The sequence below is a fragment of the Eublepharis macularius genome, chromosome 7 (genome assembly GCF_028583425.1).
Source record: "Eublepharis macularius isolate TG4126 chromosome 7, MPM_Emac_v1.0, whole genome shotgun sequence".
NCBI classification, from domain to species: domain Eukaryota; kingdom Metazoa; phylum Chordata; class Lepidosauria; order Squamata; family Eublepharidae; genus Eublepharis; species Eublepharis macularius.
Genome location: NC_072796.1, coordinates 88,060,307 through 88,082,020, shown reverse-complemented (window position 1 = coordinate 88,082,020; position 21,714 = coordinate 88,060,307). Strand labels below are relative to the sequence as shown.

The 21,714-nt window shown below is 44.1% G+C and overlaps 1 protein-coding gene across 1 annotated transcript in view; it reads left to right on the top strand.

Annotated features, from left to right (window-relative positions):
- Nucleotides 1–21,714, top strand: part of LOC129333119 (transmembrane protein 68-like) — a 50,925-nt gene that overhangs the window by 3,350 nt on the left and 25,861 nt on the right. Inside the window, exon 2 of the mRNA XM_054984543.1 lies at nt 6,161–6,471. Within this exon, the coding sequence (XP_054840518.1) occupies nt 6,201–6,471 (271 nt within the window). The 5' untranslated portion in view covers nt 6,161–6,200. The remainder of the gene's footprint in view (nt 1–6,160; nt 6,472–21,714) is intronic.

Genomic DNA, 21,714 nt, shown 5'->3' with positions numbered 1-21,714 from the left:
GCTCCCAGAAATGCATGATGATATCACTCCCGGAAGTGACGTTACTCCCAGAAGTGATGTCACTTCCCGGAACCCAGCACAATGCATTACGACAAGATAAATGTTAGTAAGCTTGGAAAATTATACTATTATGAGAAAGGGTTTTTTTCCCTTTCTGTATCCTCTACAAAAAGTGAAATCTTCCATTCCCTTTCCCAAACATTTCATTTCTTTGGAATCATATTTTAAAATATGCAAGAAGGAGGGGGCCTTTAAAAATCCAAAACCCATCTCACAAATCTAAATTCTAACAAATTCCCTCAGCCAGCGTAGAACAAAATTCCATAATTCTTTCTCAAAATTAGAGGTGGGCATGATCCAAAATAAATTACCAATCAAGCTGATCGTGGATCCATGCCGGCGATGACCCCAAATCACCGATCCACACCGATCATCTCCCGTTTCCGATCTGTGGATCGGATCGGGGAGGCCAAAGCGGAGGGGTGCCCCGCTGTTCCCAGCTATGTGGGAAGGTGGGTGGTGGCGGCGACCGCTGGGCCCGGCGGGCACGGGGAGGTGGCGACGAGCCGCATCCCCTCTTGGAGGGGACATTCACACACACACACACACACACACACACTTAGAGCAGAGGGGGAAAAAGTTTTTAACCCGGCGACGAGCCGCCTTTCCTCAGGGAGGGGATGTTCACACACATACACACACTTAGAGCGGGGGGGGGGAGTTTTTAACCCGGCGATGAGCCGCCTCCCCTCAGGGAGGGGACGTTCTCTCACACACACACACTTAGAGCAGAGGGGGGGAGTTTTAACCCGTCCCTGCCTTTCCAAATAGAGAGAGAGAGACACCCCATCAACATGTTTCAGCCAGCTTTTAAAAAAAAGCAGGGACAGAATTCTCCATTCCTCCCCACCCAATTTTAAAAGCAAGCAGCCAGTCTTCCAAAAGCATATTTTAAACACACACACACACAGAGCCGTGAATGAGGTTTTCCCACAAAATACAGTGTTTTAAAAACAGGTTTAAAACAGAGTGACAGACAGAAAAACAGCCATTCCTCCTACAAAGCCCCGTTTTTTTAAAAAGCAAAAAACTTTTGGAGTGCACATGGCTACAGAACACCCCCTTCCCCCTCCCTCCCCTGGGTTTCTTCTCCCAACTGGTGGTGAGTGTGTTGCTGCCCCGTGGTTGGAAGGAAGCCCTGCTGATCAAGGAAAGCTGGGCTTCCATTCGGGTTTCCAGGGCGACAGAAGGAGGGCAAACACAGCTCAGGCATTCCTCTGGCTCCGTTGCCCCGGGAATAGATTACTGGTGCCTGATTGTCTGCATCCCCGATCAGATCCCGATGGCCCGAATCAAGCCACGATGAAGCCCCCCCCCCGAACGCTGGATCAGTCGTCGTGGACAGCACCGATCCGCTGGGTCCCAATCGCGCGAACGCCATTATCGTGGGTATTTTTCTATCGTAATGCTGATCGTGCCCATCTCTACTCAAAATTCCACAGAGTCTGAAATTCCTAATCTAATGAATATTGAATTTTCAAATTTTCAGGGAGGGTTTTGCTTTACTGGAGCAATTCAAAAGAAGATACTCAACTTTAGCCGCATTAGATCTATACTTAGTTTAAAATGGCTTTTTTTGTTGCCTGCCAACTGTACCTTACCAATGGCTAAGCTGTTGTGACATTGTGAAATGCTCATAAATATTCCAATGTCCTGGACAAACAATATTTATAAAAACTTCCTTAACACCTATATGTCCACTGCGATTTCAGTGATGTTAATCAGCTGAGGGTGGGGAGAACCATTTGAATTACAGCTATTAAGACGTAAGAACATCTATATGCTGATAAATATATTGATGAAAGCCTTCTGTGACTTGGGCACAGCTATCCATTCCTAGCATAAAACTGGAATAACCATAACTGATATTTTAACTAATACAAATAACCATAATTGATATATTTAACTAACACAGAACCAATCTGCATTCAAAAGCGGCGGGAACCATAATAATGTCAAATTTAGTCAACAAAAGAATGAAAGCAACACACTCACACACACACACATGCACAGCACCCCCTATCCCCCATGAAAAGAAAGCAGAACTAACTCAAAGCAGCACACATACACACACAGCCCCACTCTCTCTCACTCTCTCTCATTCATGAATGAAACAAAAGCAGAATGAACTGAAAGCAGCTAAGTCTCCTCTGCAGAGCTCATGCCGGGCCCCATCTCTGTCTCTCGCTCTCTCGCTCTCACTCACTCACACAGAGGGGGGGGGGATGGAAGAGAGAGAGGAATGGGAAAGAAGCAGAATGAACTCAAAGCAGCTAACCCTCCTCTACAGAGCCAGCACCAGGCTCGAGCAGCATCTGCTTGCGCACTCTCTCTCTCTCACTCAAGAAAGCAGAATGCAGTCAAAGCAGCTAAACCTCCTCTGCAGAGCCTGTAGGGCTGAAGGAAGAAGAAATTACGTGGGCAGATTCTAGAGCTGCTGGAATATTCCAGAGCATTCTGCCTCAAAAAAATCCCTGCTAGCTATGCCTCTGCAAAATGTGATGAGGGAGATACAACACATGAAGATCTTACCATGGACATAACAAGAAGCAAACCTAACATTAATACATAAAGAGGAAATGACCTATTAATACCACAATCATACAGACCCATTTCTTTATTGAATGTGGACTATAAGATATTTACAACAATATTGGTTGAAAGATTAAGATGTATCCCAGAAGTGATTCATGAAGATCGAACAGGCCTTGTCCCAAAGAGGTATATGAAGGATAATATCAGGTATCTTCTCAACGCAATCGAATATGCAAGAAGAGTTATTTCTTGTATTGTTATTGCTTGATTTCGGATATTTCTGTGCTTGATCGTGCTTGAGGAAGCTACTTAAAAAAATGTCTTGGGCTGGTCTGCTTCCTTTCCATTCCACACTATACCAACATTGAAGACTTGCAGGTTTGGCCACACTTCCACACATTACTGAGTAAAAAGAAGAATGTTAAATCTTCTAACTTTAAACTATCCAATGAGTTTCACTAATACAAATAACACTAGAGCTGCATACCTGAACTTATGGAATACTCTGGACCTTTTAAAGTACATTTCTCTATTCCAAATTATATATTGACAGGGTAAATTGTATCATTTTTATACATAGTCATAGATCTAGAGGAGTTAGCCATGTTAGTCTATAGTAGCAAAATCTAAAAGAGTCCAGTAGCACCTTTAAGACTAACCAACTTTACTGTAGCATAAGCTTTCGAGAATCACAGTTGTCTTTGTCAGATGCGCATCTGATGAAGAGAACTGTGATTCTTGAAAGCTTATGCTACAGTAAAGTTGGTTAGTCTTAAAGGTGCTACTGGACTCTTTTTGATTTTTATACATAGTGAATTCTTGTGCTTTATAATAGTAGAACTATGGTAGAACATCCATCCTGCTTTTATGGTGATGAATCCAGCAGTAATTTCAGCTGATGGATAGAATTTTTCATCTCCCCCATTCTGCCGCAGTCCTAGATTTTCCCCAAGATTCCTGAGGATCAGAGGACTCCAAGTATTAGATCTCTCATGTTACTTGATTACATTACTTTATGCCATGTATTTTGCCTTGAGTCTCAGTGAGAAAGAAAGACTATAAAGTCAATAAAGAAAAAGAAAGCAAGAAAGAGAGCTTGTTTATAGTGGCTTGTGCCTGCTTGAAGCCTCTCCTTAGGAAAAGGGTGCTATAAAAAGGGGTGACAAAGAGTGCCCCTCGGGTGGGGGGGGGGAGAGACACTGAGCAGCTTGCTAAATTCCTGTCACACAGCATGTAGGATCTAATTCTTGTCTTGCAATGATGGTCAGAATCTGAAGTATTTCAATACCTTTTATTCTGTTAATTTGCTTCTTCAATTATAGCTCTTTATTATTAGGAAAGACGCTTTTGAGGCAATTATATCTCAAGGCTTGGGCTAGTTCACTATAACTGGATATGCATTAGTGGGGGGGGGGGGTTGCATGTTAGAATCAGCAGGTGTCTGAAGGATGAAGCATCTGTTCATGCCTGCCTGTTCTCCCCTAAAAATGCCTGCCCCCATTAGTACATTAGTGTTATAAGAGAACCAGGGTATTGCAAACTGTGTTTTCTTCTTAATGTGTAGTTCTATCTCTAGGGTTGGATCCAACCAGTTTTTCAGAAGATGAAAAATGAAGGAGATGGTCCCATTTGACCATGAAAAAGACTTTATTGGGGATCATGGGACCTGCATGTACAAAAGGAATGTGGTATGGGGTCTGTCCTAAAGAGAGGAATTAGGCGAGATTGCATGAAAGATACTTGGATCCAATCCCTAATCTAGATTAAGGTTTGCTTTTCCATGAAGCATGTGGCTTGGATCACTAGGGCCTTATAGGTTAAAGGCAGTACTTGGAGGGAGTGATATTAAACAGGTCTACTCAAAAATAAATACCATTTTATTCAATGGGATTTATTCCCAAGAAAGTGATCTTAGGTTTGCACTCTGAATTACTGTTTCAGGTATGTTTACTATATGTCACATTGCTGTGTGGTTAAATCATAGTTCTCTCTGTGTTGCTGAAACCCTGCTTGTACTGCCACTCCCACTGCCATGGTGGAACAATGAATGTTAATTAGTCCGAACTAGTGCTCTAATCATTGCAATCAGAAATGTTTCTAATAGCATTGGTCTACCCTTACAGGAAAGGGGTAGTGTCTTTCAGGCTGATTTGCATCCAGATTAAAACAAAAGCTTAAATTGAGGAATATACAGAACACTTCTCAATCTAAAACTGCATTTCTATGCAGACTTATTAGAGAGTAAGGCACTATTTATACAATACTTGACATACCAAAGTTGATGCTATCTCTATAGGTATTCCCTACAATAATTTCGATAATATCTATCTCTTCTGCCCACTTGGTTATAGAATATATAGTTAATAGCATGATGCTTAGGGAGTGGTTCACCAGAGTGGATTCTAACAATGTAATCCTTTTAAAGTACATGGACAAAAATACATTGATGTAATGGGAGCAGTGTGGAAGCAACCACAGATGGGGAAACCATCACTGCAGGTAAATCAAGTCTGCACAATTTGAGATTCACTAGGCTAGAGTACTGGCATAGGATGACATGGGACATAACATCATAAACTTTCCCCTTTTTTTAGCTTCCTGGAGCTGCAAAACAAAGAGTTGTCAAACTCCTATATGACTACAGTGCTTCACTGAAAGGCTTTAATTGGCCATTGTTCAGGCCAGCATGATCAAGGAATAAGTTGTATAAACAACAGTAAGAATTGCTTCTATGTAAACATGCATAGGACTAAGGGGATATTACTATTATTACTACAACAACAAACCTATTCCGGAGCTGAAAAATAACTTGTTGGACTCTCATGATCAAATCGTGACTTGATCACAATTTGGTTTGGTTTATATGTTTGGTTCCTAATGAGCAACTGCCCAGCTGGCCAGAAGTACAAGTGCCAACAGCTGGGCGAAAAAAGTCCCATTCCTTACTAATAGAGACAAAATGAGATTTTATTTATTAGGTGATGTTACTTTCCTCTGTGCCATGAAAAGCTTCAGCTGTCCATTTCTGCATATTAGTCCTCTATTAAGGATACAGGGCATTGTTTCTAGGCCTGCTGGCAACCCTAATCAGAAGCCAAATGTAAGATTGTTCTAGGCATCACCTGAAACTTTATGGCAAAATCACAGATAAGGGAGCTCCAGATGCAATGAAAGCTTGCAAATAATGCCCCCCCCTCCCTGGCACCATTCTGGCTCATGAAGCAGTGCGAGGGTGGGGCAGAGGCAGGTGCTCCTCTTCCTTGTGTCACAGGGTCAATCCAAATCAGGCCCCTGCAATCCTTTTAAACAGAGTCCCACCCGAACTCACAGCTGCAAAATATTTCTGTGGGGGACTCCTATACATTGTAATGTGTAGTTTGGCCCTAAGTGTTACTGAGAACTAAAAAAGTATTGCTGAATTTGTCCATGTTGTACATGCATACAAAAATGTCCTGTTTTCATATGTGAGGTCAGAGGATATAATATGTACACCCACACCCACCCACTCACTCACCCACCCATACTTTTGTCCTAGTTTAATTAACCTTTTTTTTTGTTTTTTCAGGCAAGGAACAATTACAAATACATCCTATACTTCAGCACAGATGATATACCCCACGGATCTAGCTTACATATTTGAAGAATGGACTGGAGCAGAGCACTTGCAGGAATATATTTTTTCAGGAATCAGCTGGTTGCTGATAGCATTAGTGGCAGTTCCTTTGTGGCTCTTCTGCTATATATACCTATCTGCTTTTATTGTCCAGATCTTTGACAAGATTTCTCAATTAACAGGATATTCATCTAATGAATTACAACAAAAATGCTTTTTGGTATTAGCATACCTCTGGGACAGCTTTGGGAAAATATGGCATGGTAAGCAACATTTTATTCTATATTTTGTTGTTGTTAAATTGCAACCAGGTGTTTTCTGAAACCAACTGAAATTATAAAAAGGTAGTTAGATTAAACAAAACTACATCCACAACTGTAGTTGGGACATAATAGTTTATGGACAGAAATTTGTTGTTTTGTTTTGGTTTTTTGCTTGATATGTTCCAGAAAATAATACAAACTGCTGGTGTAATCTGCTCTACATTTTAGGTCACATCACAGATTTGGACCTTACTTTCATAAAGTTAACAACATAGAGGTACTAATATTCTTGCAGAAGAAAAAGATTGCCCCTTTGCAGACAAGGAGAAGTAGCAACATAATGTTTAGTTTTATTCTTGTCCCTTTGCCAGCCTTTGCACCCAAGAACTACAGACAATAGAATTAGTAACAACAAACTACTCAAGGAAGGGGGAACAATTTGGAAATCTCTACCCCCTAAAAATCTACTGCTAAAGGATTCTCTAAGTTTTTATGGGCATGGATAGGCTGATTTCTCCTCCTTCCCACTTTCCCTTTAGCTGCTCTCAACTTTCCTTTCATTCTGGAGTATATTGAGTCCTCATTGGGCCATTTCTTGTAGGTTTTCCTTTGGTCAATTTACAGTATCATATTTTCCTCCTTATCTGGGGAATATTTTGAGAATGTAAAGACCCTTACCTTGCTATGAGTAATCCCACTGTGCTGTGTTTGTCATCCACAAGGCAGCCAACCAAGTAGTGTTTTTTTCTGCTTATCTGGAAAATCCTATGAGTATGTGAAGACCCCCTACCTTGTGTGTGAATGGCTTGGATTTGTGGATGATCATCTTTACAGTTGCCAGTCCATTTACTATTATACAAGATGAAAGTGGGGAACCATAATAAAATTACGTGGAGTATTATGATCTGTTTCATCCCCCCTTCAAGTTTCATCCCCCTAGGTCTGGATTTCTAAGTTCTGGGATTTGAAGGTGCAAGTTGCTGGTTATTCAGTTCTAAAACAGTGATCTGGTCCCATCTCTGAAGTTTAGAAATTCAGTTCCATATGGAAGTTGCCCCAGAGAGTTGATGTAGGTCAAGGAGGAGTTGGCTCCTCTCCTTTTCCCCCACCCCAGTACTGATTCAGCCCTATAGGGACTTTTCTCTGTCTCATAACTTAAAAGCTCAGGATGATGGTTCTCTGTCTGGAAAATTGGCACCTGTGCTTTTAAATCCATAGAGTCAGTCTCATAGAGCATTTGCCTCATGTCATGGCATGGTGGGTAGGAGCTTGCGCCACCAATCATTTAGAATGCTGGGCTAACAGCAGTTTCTCCTATGGAATTTTCTCCTATTCTGAATTTTACAACAGCAGGATCTGAAGAGGAAATTAGTTGTTTCTTATAAGAACGCAAGAGCACAAGAAGAGCCCTGCTGGATCAGATGATTGGTCCAACTAGTTCTGCATCCTGTCTCACACAGTGGCCAATCAGTTGCTCTGGAGGGCCAACAACAGGGCATAGAGACTGAGACCTTCCCCTAAAGTTGCCTCCTGGCACTGGTATTCAGAGGTTGACTGCCTCTAAATGTGGAGGTTCTCTTTAATCATCATGGCTAGCAGCTACTGATAGACCTACCCTCCATGAATCCATCTGATTCACTTTTAAAGTTGTCTGTGCCTCTGGCAGTTAATTCTACATCTTAATCGCTCATTAAATAAAGAAATATTACCTTTTGTCTGTCCTGAGTCTATTGCCCATCAGCTTCATAGGATGCTCTGGAAGAGGTGGAAAAAATTCTCTCTTTTCACCCTTTCTACACCACATACAGTTTTATAAACCTATATTATGTTCCCTCTTAGTCATCTCTTATCTAAACGCCTGTTTAGCTTTTCCTCACAGGTAAGGTGTTCTAGTCCCCTAATCCTCTCGGTTGCCCTGCACTGTTGTAACCAGTAGCCAAAGTCAACAAAGTCTTGCCGCATAGTACTCCTCTATCAGCCCTCCCCTGTGGTGCCAGAAAGTGCCATCAAGTCACAGCTGCCTTATGGTGACCCTGTAAGGTTTTCGTGGCAAAAGACAAACTGAAGTGGTTTGCCATTGCGGCATCTGCATCACAATCCTAGACTTCTGGGGTGGTCTCCCATCCAAATATTAATCAGGGATGACCTTGCTTAGCTTCCAAGATATGCAAAGATCAGGCTAGCTTGGGCTATGTAGCTCACAGCAAAGACTCCAATAGTTCCTCATTATTTGCTATAAGGTTTAAAACTGCCATAAGGCTTAAAACTGCAAGCAGCAGAGACCTGTCCTTTTAAATTTGAAAATGGAAATTCAGACCTATAGAGAGATGACTTCATACGACCTGAGAAGAAGGGCATTCAAGGAACTTCCTCTTCCCCTCCTCTTTTAATCCAACTCTATAGGGATTAGGGATGCAGTGAATTTTGCAACAAATTGAATTGACATTGAATTTACTGTAATCCAAGGTGTCAGTCAGACATGACCTCCTGGTTTGTTCTGTTCATGAACAGCTGTAAACACTTGGCAAGCAGGCTTGAATTGTTTTATTTTTTATAATGTGGTATGTGCAAAAATGATGTCAATCCAAACAGATCAGCAGCCATTAACTAAGGATTAGAAAGGTGTTGTCTGCACCTTTCCCCTTATAAATCTGTAATGAAAGGTGTCAGAGATTTATTATAATGAAATCTAGGACTGTGGCAATAGATCATTAGAACATCAGTTTGAAATAATGCAATAACAATTGCTGAGTAATTTTTTTAAAATATTGGGAAAATGATGGTAATAACTGCAAGAAAAGCCAATTGTATTGCACTGCACCTTTGGGAAGAAATACAGTGATGTAGTCTGTTCATTGTGTTCTGTGCAGTCCCACATGAGAACTGTGCATGAGCAGGCCAGCAGTGGACATTCTAAAGCTCCTAAAGGCACAAGACACTCGCCTTTCCTCCAGGCACGGCTGAAAAAGGTGGGGTGAGTGGCTCCCTCTTACCTTTCAATGAGAGTTTGGGCCTTCATATCCATGGCTTCGAAGCCCCTCTTCAAGAAGTGTACACATTGTGGTATCAAGATTGCCCAATCGGATGGGCACAACAAATACCTGTTATGTCTGGGTCTAAAGAGTTTATGCCCAAGATGCACTATGAAAGGGCATTGTGATTCAAAGCAGCTCTTTAGGAGTCAGCCCTGAAGGGCACTACTAACTCTGAGAATAATGCTGCAGATAAAGGACCACAGTGCCCAGAATGGGCCTCCTCAGTTCCTCCAGCATGCTCAGCACCTATCACCACTAAGAAGGATCAGTTGGTTTCAGTTGCTCATTCAACAGCTCCACCTTGATGCCAGACAGAGCTGCCTTCAAAAAAGGCTAAGCTCAAAGTGAACCATGATGCCCAGGGCTTCAAGAACTCCATCTCCAACCCCCAGATAGCGTTCCACTTCAGTTCCATCCCTTTCAGAGGGTGAGATTCCAGAAGTTGTAGAATTGACAACAGCCATTTCACTGTTGCTGCTGTTGCTAGTACTGCTTACGGAAAGACAGAGGACTTCTTTGAGTATGTCTGAAAATGACAATTGTTTGGAACTGGCTCTCCACCATAGATGCCATTGGTTCCATTATTCCCCATATGGTTCCCCATACCATTACTATGCTTACAGGTTTGAAGGATTGCCTGCCAGTCAGCAGTGAGATGTGGTAGATATAAAGGCAAAGGCAATTTGGGGTAGTATCAACAGAAGCATCTGCTCTGGTTAGACCTCACCTAGAGTACTGTGTTCAGTTTTGGGCACCACAACTCTGGAACATGTCCAGAGTTGCCCTCCTTGGCAACGTGTCCAGAGGAGGGCAACAAAGATAGTGACAGGTCTGAAGACCAAGTCTTATGAGGAAAGGTTGAAAGAGCTCGGTATGTTTAGCTTGGAGAGGAGATGACTGAGAAGTGATATGATAACCCTAGATGACCCTAGAGGTCATCTGCCACCTGATCCCAAAGTGGGGATCGGCCCCATCCTGAGCATGTATGATAACCTTCAAGTACTTGAAGAGCTGTCATATAGAGTATGGTGCTGTATTGTTTTCTGCTGCTCCAGAAATTCAGGCCAGAACCAATCAAATTAAACTAAAAATTAAAAGAGTTTTTGGCTAAACATTAGGAAGAACTTCCTGACAGTTAGAGCAATCCCTCAGTGGAACAGGCTTCCTCGGGAGGTGGTGGGCTCTCCTTCTTTTGAGATTTTTAAGCAGAGGCTAGATGGCCATCTGACTGTAATGCTGATTCTGTGAACCTAGGCAGATCATGAGAGGGAGGTCAGGAATGGTTTCATTTATGCTTACATGCCCAGGATAGGGCCGATCCCCACTTTGGGATCAGGTGGCAATTTTCCCCAGGCCAGTTTGGCTAGGGATCATGACAGTGTTTTGCCAACTTCTGGGCTTAGAGTAAGGGTCACTGGATTTGGGTGGCTGGGTGGGGTATTTATGAATTTCCTGCTTTGTGCAGGGGGTTGGACTAGATGACCCTATAGGTACCTTCCAACCCTATAAGTCTGTGATTCTATGTACCAACCTCCTCATTCTTCCATGACGAGGACCCGAATGTGTCCATTTGCTCACAACTGAGAAGTGCTAAAGCCAAACCTACATCAATTCCGGCCACAGTACCAGAAGTCAACGCAGTCCTGGAACCAACATTGAATCCCACTACTCAATCTGATGATGACTCAGATATCAGATTGGATCTTGCATCAGAACCTTCTCCACTGCAGTTTCTGATGGAGGAATCTGCTGTATCCCCAAGTGAGGATCTTCACTTGTGTACCAAGCAGTTGGTTTGGATGGTGAGATCCCTGGACATTGAGGTGACCTGCTCTGCTCCGATCTCTTCAGATTTGGTCTTTCACTCAGTTCCCACGTGTACCTGCATAGAAGACCACTTGATGAACAATAGTTACAGGCAAATGCAACCCTGTTTTCTATAGCCACAAACAAGTCAATGAACAGTAGAACTAATCACTGAAAAAACGGGTCCCTGTTTGTGACCCACAAGCACAATTTGAGCCAAATCTGTGGGTGTTCAAGCATCAATAGGGATGTTTCCTTGTATGGCAAGTTCTCCCATAGCCTTACAAAGCACGTACTAGGAATGTTCCAGTTTGGAAAGCTCATTGGAAATTTGATTGCAAAACCTAGAAGAAGAGCTGAGAAAGTCATTCTTCACCTTCCACTACCCCACAGAAGCCCTAGTGGCTAATATTCCAATAGCCTTTCAAAGCACCAGATCTGTTTAGGATTGAATGAAAGCAAGCTGCAAGCTGCTTTGTCCCATTCACCCTGTCAACTGGCAGAGTAAGAACTGTGCCTTCACAGTCTGAAATCAGCCTGTTTATTGGGAGTTTCCCTACTCTTTTAGAGGTGAACACAGAAATTAATTTTTCTGCATACCTAGGTGGTCTCCTAGGTATGCAGAATCCTTCATGGCTAGCTTCATTGTGCTGCCTTCATTAACCACACAGGGGCTGGTTAGATTAGCATTAGATATCATGATAAAGAGATGATGCATCTGATAGGATTTATTCTTGACTAAGCTATGCTAGCATCTACTAATCACTGTGTTCTTTTCAAGGTGCTTATAAATTGACTATGTTATAAGCTGTTTTAATATTTTCCCTGGTATTGAAGTTAGAATGACAGATGTATAGTTTTTGTCTTTTGAAGATTGAGACAACATTTGTCAATCTCCAGTCTCATTTTTCCTCCAGGATTTCTCTAAAATGATATACAGAGATTCTCTGATTGCATTAGCAATCAAGTTCCTTTAGTCCTCTAGAATGCAGTATATGTAGTTCTGAAGATGTGAACTCATTTACACGAATCAATCTTAAATTGCAGTTCTCTCCCCTCATCACGCATACTCCCTTTTCAAGGTTGCGCACAGTTCCTCTTTTGGAAGAAGATGGAGGCAAAACAGAAGCAAAGCAGTTCAGGTTTCTCTTTGTCATCTGTTAACCTTTCATCATATTCATGGAATAGAAGGCCTTTAGTTTCCTTCATCTTTCTTTGAACATGCATGAAACATTTCTTTTTTTTTCTTTGCATCTCTTGTCAGTGTTTGCTCATTTTGGGCTTTAGCTTCCTCAACACTGTCCCTACAAATTTGTGTTACCCTTCTAGGCTATCCATATGGCAACCTAACACTCTTTCCATTTCTCGTAACATACCATCCAGATTAAATTCTCTGTCATGGAATCCTATCTAGCCTTTCTTTAAGACAACAGTTATGAGCTGGTCTGCTCAGAATCCTACTCAGGTCTGTTCAGTGGGTGTCATGTATACCTGCCATTAATGGGCGCCTGCATACCTGCCATTAATGTGTTTTGCATTTTGTGCTGATCATATATGTTTGCTGAGATTGTATTCTGTACACTGTGTTGATCATTGGAGAGTGTGTAAACTGCTAACATGAAATGTACTGAGCAAGTGGGGGGTTGTCTGTTATCTGTTGAAGGTATTTACTTTCACTTCTACAATAAGTGTCCTTGTATGCAAGCTGCGGGCAATGAGCAACGTATCTTTTCTCAGAGACTGAGATGATTTCATTCTGTACTATGTCTAGCCTAAACGAATCAGTTCCCATGTAACTCTTTGGGGAGGTTGCGCCAGAATGTTAATGGACCCAAAGGGCGGGAAGTTTCCCTATAATTAACACTATTCCTTTTTGAATAGTCATTTCTGCCAAGGCATTTGTATAGATCACTAGGTCTGTATAGATCTCTAATAAAAGTTACTTCAACCAATGCACCTGAGTGCTTGCTGTGAGGGACTTGGGAATCTACCTGCTAAGGACTGACATTTTGGCAGAAGTCCCTTTTTGCACTCTGGACCCAAGACCCTTTGCACTGGATTACTGGTGCTATGCCATACAAGTCTGACCGTTGGTGCCATAGGAGCTCCACAATATGCAAAAGCCCTTGCTGAATCCAAACCAGAGGGATGAAGCAGCTGAGGGACGTTTACATGCACTGGTACCTGAGGCTCACTACAGAGAAAATGAGCTTGGAGCAATTCCCAGGAGGAGTGCTCATCATCTTAATTGGATGCTAGCTACCCCCCAAGAATGGGCCCCACGCAGTTCGGTGGCCCAAAGAACGAGGGAGGAAAAGCTAAGGGGCATGGCATGATTTTTTGCAACAGGACAGTGGAACTGGAAGAGTTCTTTGGGTTGGAGGCAGCTAGGAAAGAAGAAACCTCCAGTGACCCTAGAGAACCTCCAGATTATGGAGCCTGGCCACCAGCAGTAACCACCATTGAAGACCCCGCAGGAATACGTGGGCTCGGTGCAGCAGCGGCTGTGCCGATAGACCAAAAGTGGAATAAGACATTGGAGCATCATACTAGGACATTGATGATGAGGGGCAGTGACACCCCTTTGGGAGGCCAACTACGTGACTCTCCTAAAGCTCAACTGAGAAGTAATGAAGCCACTGGGCTGGGGCCCCAAGAAAACATTACAAGGTGGGGCCTGGAAGTGACCCAGCAGTTGGGGATGGGACATTGGGACTGGCTGCTAACTACCCCCACGGGAATGGGTGCCCCGAGGGGGGAGGGAGAAAACCCCCAAACAGGTAAAGTTGTGATGGCGAGGCACAGATTTTAGCAATGAGATACCCGCACTGGAAAACCTCTTTGAGGCAGAAGGAGCCCTGGGGATTGACCATGAGTCCTGGAAACCCCCTGAGGTGACAACTGGGATGAAGCCCAGTGATGAAGGGGACCCGGGGACTGGGTCCCCCAAATGGCATGCGTGAGAGGAAAAATGGACAAACTTAAAAAAGACATGGCACAGGTGATGAAAGGATTACAAGAAATGATGAATTGCATGATGGATGCGAGTGCACCACAAGGGCAGGAGGAGAGAACTGGCCAAACCCCTGTTCCACCATGGAGGACACACAGAGAGGCCCAGGGATTACAATTGGATGGGGCCCCACTGCCAGGGGCTTGAGGGAGACAATTCTTACAACCTCCTCCTCCTGCCTCGTTCCTGGTAATGGCAACTAATTTTTATAGACCCTTCATAAAGAACTTTGCCCAAATCTCATTGCCGTTAACTGACTTGCTAAAAACCAAAGGAAAGAAACCACAAGGGGCGAAGCCTAGTGCTAAGTTAAACTGGACCAAAGAATGCCAAGAGGCATTTGACCATTTAAAAAGACTGTTTACCTCAGAGCCGGTCCTGCAGCACCTGGACGAGAACCGTAAATTTATTGTGCAAGTGGATGCTAGCGATGTTGTGATGGAGGTCAAATGCCTCTTCCATCATCGTGTCTTTTCTCATCATTGGCCACCAAAATTGTCTCTGCACTAGATGCAATGTTTTCAAGTACACAAAATGACCAGTCAATTTGGAATCATGACATTGTTTCAACACTTCCCCTCTTATCGCCTCATCATCCTGCAACCAGATGATGAGGAGAAATTGCATCCCTGTGCATATGTGTCAAAAAAATTCTCTGAGTCTGAACGCCATTGGATGATATGGGACAAAGAAGCTTCGGCTGTTAAATTGGCACTAACTACTTAGAGACACTGGCTAGAAGGGGCTAAGGTGCCATTTGAGGTATGGACTGATCATAAGAATCTAGAAGCCCTGCATACCCTCTGCAAATTGGGCGCCAAACACTTGCGGTGGGCGGAATTCTTCTCTAAATTCACTTTCACTCTGAAGCACCTCCCCGGCAAATCTAACGTCTGGGAAGACATGCTCTCACGGATGCCCCAACACGAAAGCCAGAGGGAGGAGGTAATAGACACAATGTTCTCACCAGCACAATTGGGAGGGGCAGTGCTTACCCGTAGTCAAGCTACAAAGGTGAATGTAGTGCCTGACCTTCCTGACTGAGAGGAAAGAATTAAAGAGGAGGTGGAAAAGGAGGGGAACGCTGTACAGAAAATTGAACTGCAAGAGGGGGGAAATGGTAACTTGTATAGAAACTATAAATTGTACATTCCAGCCAGCCTAAGAGGGGAAGTGTTGAAACAATGTCATGATTCCAAATTGGCTAGTCATTTTGGGTACTTGAAAACATTGCATCTAGTGCAGAGACAATTTTGGTGGCCAACGATGAGAAAAGACATTTCTCAGTATGTATCCTCTTGTCAAGTGTGTATAATGGGGAAACCCAGAGGAGGGAATCCCCCCGGACTGTTACAACCACTAGAAACCCCCTCTTGACCATGGGCTGTGGTCTCAATGGATTTTATCACCGACCTTCCCCCCTCGAAAGGGAAAACTGTAATTCTAGTAGTGGTTGATTTGTTTCCTAAGCAAGCCCATTTTATTCCCTGCGCCACTATTCCCATGGCAAAGAAACTTGCCACCCTCTTTATGCAAAATGTGGTCAGGTTGCACTCTTTTCCAGAGAAGGTAATTTCCAACAGGGGAGTCCAGTTTGTTGCCAACTTCTGGCAGGAGTTACTGAAAGTAGCAGGAATTAAACAAGGACTTAGCTCCGCCTATCATCCCAAGACCGATGGGCAAACAGAAAACAGGTATTAGAACAATTCCTAGGGTACTACTTCAATTATCAACAGGATAATTGGACTGATTTCTTGGGTTTTGCTGAATATTGTTATAACAACAACAACAACAATAACATTAGATTTATATACCACCCTTCAGGATGACTTAACACCCACTCAGAGTGGTTTACAAAGTATGTTATTATTATCCCCACAACAAAACATCCTGTGAGGTGGGTGGGGCTGAGAGAGCTCCAGAGAACTGTGACTAGCCCAAGGTTACCCAGGTGGCTTCAAGTGAAAGAGTGGGGAATCAAACTCGGCTCTCCAGATTAGAGTCCCATGCTCTTAACCACTACACCAAACTGGCTCTCAGTTCAGTGCATAGTTCTACTGGTGCCTCTTCATTTATGATGGCACAGGGCTATGAAGGCACAGCAATGCCATTTGCCCAAACTCCGAAATCTCAGCAACAAGGAGACCTAGGGGAGTGGTGGACTAAGTTAATGACCAATGGGATGATCAAAAAGACGTTGGAGAAAGCCAAAGAGAACTATACAAAGGTTGCTGACAGGAAACAATCTGTACCATGGAAACTGCAAACAGGAGTTTATGCGTACATCTCCACCAAACACTTGTGGGGGGAGCAACCTAGTAAGAAACTTGGATGGAAATTTTTGGGACTGTTCCAAGTGAAAAATGTAATTAATGAAGTGACTGTAGAGGTGGACTTACCAAAGAACTTAAAAAATGTTCACCCAGTATTTTACTTTAGCCTCCTGAAGAAAGCTCCCCTCCGACAAATGGCACCCAGCGCGCAGAGCTCTCTGCCCCGTCCTGGTGAATGGACAAGTACACCATGAAATACAAGACATTCTGGACTCTAAATTAAAGCGTGGAAAACTGTTTTATTTAGTTCATTGGAAATACTTTACTGAAAGTCAAAGGGAATGGGTAGAGAGTTCAAATATGAATGCTCCAAGACTTCTACGCAAGTTTCACAGACTCTGCTCTGACAAACCTGGCCCGATGTGAGGGGGGCCATTCTTGGGGGAGGCGGTATGTCATGTATGCCTGCCTGCATACCTGCCATTAATGTGTTTTGCATTTTGTGCTGATCATATATGTTTGCTGAGGTTGTATTCTGTACACTGTGTTGATCATTGGAGAGTGTGTAAACTGCTAACATGAAATGTACTGAGCCAGTTTTGGGGGGGGGGGTTGTCTGTTATCTGTTGAAGGTATTTACTTTCACTTCTAAAGTAAGTGTCCTTGGATGCAAGCTGCGGGCAGCGAGCAATGTATCAGATGATTTCATTCTGTACTATGTCTAGCCTAAACTGATCAGTTCCCATGTAACTCTTTGGGGGGTTTGCGCCAGAATGTTAATGGACCCAAAGGGCGGGAAGTTTCCCTATAATTAACACTATTCCTTTTTGAATAGTCACTTCTGCCAAGGCATTCGTATAGATCACTTGGACTGTATAGATCTCTAATAAAAGTTACTTCAACCAATGCCCCTGAGTGCTTGCTGTGAGGGACTTGGGGATCTACCTGCCAAGGACTGACAGTAGGGCTTAGGGAAGTGTTAGAATTGCACTGTAAGTTTATTAAAACCAGTTTTCTTGATGTTCATCATACTTGTTTCAACATGTTTCCCTTTAGCTTCCCATAAGATCAAGAATTCCAGCATTGTGTGGCCACTTTCACTAAAAGTTTCCATATCTTTAACTTCATCAGCAAAATCTTCTCTATTCACAAAAAGTAAATTATCTGCAAGGTGTGTGAGGTATGACATATAATGTTACTTTCCCTCTCTTTGACTTCAAAAGCCTTGGATACTCCAATGTGGCTTTGGTTATTTTATTATGAGGTTTTTAATCACCTCCTGCAATTCCCTGGTAAAGTTATGGTGAATCCCAGTGGCTTCAGCAGAGGCTACTGGGAGACTATATAGAATAGCTGCAACTTCACCAGACCTCAGGCCATTTGGATGTGAGGATGCCATTCTCATGTGATGCTACAGCTGCTGCTGAAAGATGAATTCTCTGTTTCTCTGTGCGTATTTTGGTACAGTAAAAGTTTCATTATCTAGCACTTGATTTTCCAGAATTCTCAGTCAGCTACAATACCCAGAGGGCAAGCTCTCCCCATCCATCACCCTGTTCCTGCATCTTTGGGCATAGCACATGTGCCCCTACTCTTGCCTCATCAGCTGGCCCACTCAATGACTCCAGCCTTTGCTGGACTTCTGAAAGTGAGGGCTGCCAGCTCGACATTGAGTGCTTCTTTCCCCCTCTGCCTTCCTTGAGCTGTTGGGAGGGTTTCCTGGCAGCTTGCCTACTTGTTTGTCTGCTGTGGAGGAAAGTTTCATGGTTCAGGGGATGGGTCCCAACAAGGTGAGGCTTGGTCTCTGAGAATTCCTTTCAGTAGGGATGGGGCAGACAAATAAGTGTGAGTATCCAGCACATTTGATTTGCTGACTCCCATTCCCCATCCTTTCTGGATAATAAATCTTTTACCATATATACATAGGTCTCATTTCCCACTGAATAGCCTATATGCGATGATGACTGGGGTACCTGAGTCCATTCTTGCACCCTAACATGTGTGGGATATAGACATTGGTTTGTGTGTGTACTGGCCTTTAAGTTTCATGGCAGAACAAGACATTATAAGAGGCAAGGCGCTTCGGCCATTTCATGTGTCTTGCTTTCACTTCTTTATAGTATGTTTCACAACAGATCACATGATTTGACAATATTGTATAATCTTACTATATAACTGAGTAAGCGTTTCAGACAACTCACTTTATACCCTGGTGCACCACTAGAGGGCGCTGCCACAGAGGAAAGCCCAGGTAACTCACCATATCACGCCAGAAAATATGCCATGGTGGGAAACCCAGGCAGGGAACAGGAGCGGAGCAGGTGGCAATGCCCACCACTCACCTTAATCCAGCTGATATTAGGAGCGTAGCAGGTGGTAATGTCTGCTCCCCTTTCAGCCAGCTGATATTAGAAGTAGAACAGGGGGCAATGCCCACCACCACCTTAACTCAGCTGGTATTAGTGCCAGAGCAGGTGGCAATGGCAGACCCCTTCAGGTAGCTGGTATTAGGAATGGAGCAGGTGGCAATGCCCACCCCCTGCCTTAACCCAGCTGGTATTAGGAGCGGAGCAGGTAGCAATGCCTGCCTACTGCATTAACCCAACAGATATTAGGAGTGGAGCAGGTGAAATACCCACCCCCTTCAGCCAGCTGGGATCAGGAGCAGAGCAGGTGGCAATGCCCACCCCCACCTTATCATAACTGGCAGTAGGAGTGGAGCAGGTGGCAATGCCCACCCCCACCTTTACCTAGCTGGTATTAGGAGCGGAGCAGGTGGCAATGCTCACCCCTCTTCTCCCAAGTGGGATCAGGAGCAGAGAAGGTGGCAATGCCCACTCTCTCCCTTAACCCAGCTGGTATTAGGAGCAGAGCAGGTGGCAATGCCCACCCCCCTTCAGCCAGCTGGTATTACGAACGAAGCAGGTGGCAATGCTCACCCCCTGCCTTAACCCAGCTGGTATTATGAGTGGAGCAGGTGGTAATGTCCATTCCTCACCTTAACACAGTGGATATTAGGAGTGTAACAGGTGGCAATGCCCACCCCCACCCTAACCCATCTGGTATTAGGAGTGGAGGAGGTGGCAATGCCTATCCCCACCTTAACCCAGGTGGTATTAGGAGTGGAACCCATAGCAATGCCTGCCCCCACTTCAGCCAGCTGGGATCAGGAGTGAGCAGGTGGTAATGCCTGCCCCTGCCTTAACCCAGCTGGTATTAGGAATGAAGCAGGTGGCAATGCCCACCCCCACCTTATCATAACTGGCAGTAGGAGTGGAGCAGGTGGCAATGCCCACCCCCCACCTTAACCCAGCTGGTATTAGGAGCGGAGCAGGTGGCAATGCTCACCCCTCTTCTCCCAAGTGGGATCAAGAGCAGAGCAGATGACAATGTCCGCCCCCTTCACCCAGCTGGGATCAGGAATGGAGCAGGTGCCAATGCCCGCCCAGCACCTGCACCTAGGCTGGATCAGGCACAGAGCAGGAGGCAATTCCCTTCTTCACTTCACCCAGCCGGGACAAGAATTGGAGCTGGTTGCAATGCCCGCCTCCTTCAACCTACTGGAATAAGGCACGGAGCAGGCGGCAATGCCCATCTCATCTTCACCCTTTAGAATCAGGCACCAAGCAGGCAGCAATCTCCACCCCCTTCACCCAGTTGGGATCAGGAGCGGAGCATGTAGCAAAGCCCACCTCCAGCCTTCGCCTGTCGGGATCAGGTGAGGAGCAGGAGGTAGTGCTCACTCCTCCCTTCACCCAGCAGGGAACAGATGGCAATGCCCACCCCCCTTCTCCCAGCTGGGATCAGGAATGGAGTAGGTGGCAATGCCTGCACCCCTTTACCCAGTCTGTGCTGGGTATCAGACATGCAGCAGGTAGCAAAGCCCACCACCCCTTCATGTTGCTAAGATCAGGTCTGGATGAGGTGGCAATGACCACCCCCCTCCTTCAACGGCTGGGATTAGTGATGGAGGAGGAGGGAATGCCTGCCTGCCCACTCTCCCCTTTCTAGAGCTGGTTGTATTTTTTCCCACAACAGGCTTTGTTTCTAGTGCTTTTATATTTTCCTATACTTTTCTTTCTGCCAATGATATGAAGCAAGAAGTAGGGGAGCCACAGCACAATGATATTGTTATGTGTTATGTTGTAGTACACATTGTCAGAGGGCAAAGATACATTGAGCAGCAGTAGTTCCATGACTTATTGTCGGAGGCTTTCACGGCTGGAGAACGATGGTTGTGGATTTTCTGGGCTGTATTGCCGTGGTCTTGGCATTGTAGTTCCTGACGTTTCGCCAGCAGCTGTGACTGGCATCTTCAGAGGTGTAGCACCGAAAGACAGGGATCTCTCACTGAGAGATACAGCTCGGAAAATCCACAACAACATCAGTTCCATGACTCTTATAAAATCTAGTTTCACCTTCATTGATGTTAATGGAACCAAAATACAGAGTTGAATGCCCGACTTACCAATATGAATGAGACACTACTGAGACCAACAGAGGTGGTTTGCCATTGCCTGCCTCTGCATTGCCTAGTCTTCCTTTGTGGTCTCCTGGTTATTACTAACCAAGAGTAATCCCTACTTAGTTTCCGAGATCTGACAAGAGTGGGCATGCCTGGGCTATCCAGGTTAGGGTCTGGATCAAATACATGAATAAACAAAATGTGTGAGTGAGTCAGCTTGGCTTTGGTAAAAAGCAAATGCCAGTTGTTGCAACACAGAATAAGTATATAGCTATGAACAACCAGGAAGATAATTTGGTTATGTTTTGAAGTGGAAGAAAATCTGAATATTTCCTTCCTGACTAGTAACTTTATGTACTTCCTCATTATAGAAGAAAAGCATGAACTTGAATAGGGGTCTACATACTCAGAAATTCATCCTGTAGTTTAAAAAGTTGTGTAAAAATAGAAGTCCAAGCCAAGTGATTCCCAGCTAGGTATGGTTAGAGATAAAGCAAGCGTTGTATCATAGTTACTTATACTTGGGGCAAATCCACAAACCCTCATAGTGTCCCGGCATTGCGCTAAATGTTCACTAGACACCCGGAAGTATAGTGTCTTTCTAGTGCGATTTCTAAAATCATGCTAGAAAGACGCTATACTTCCGGGTGT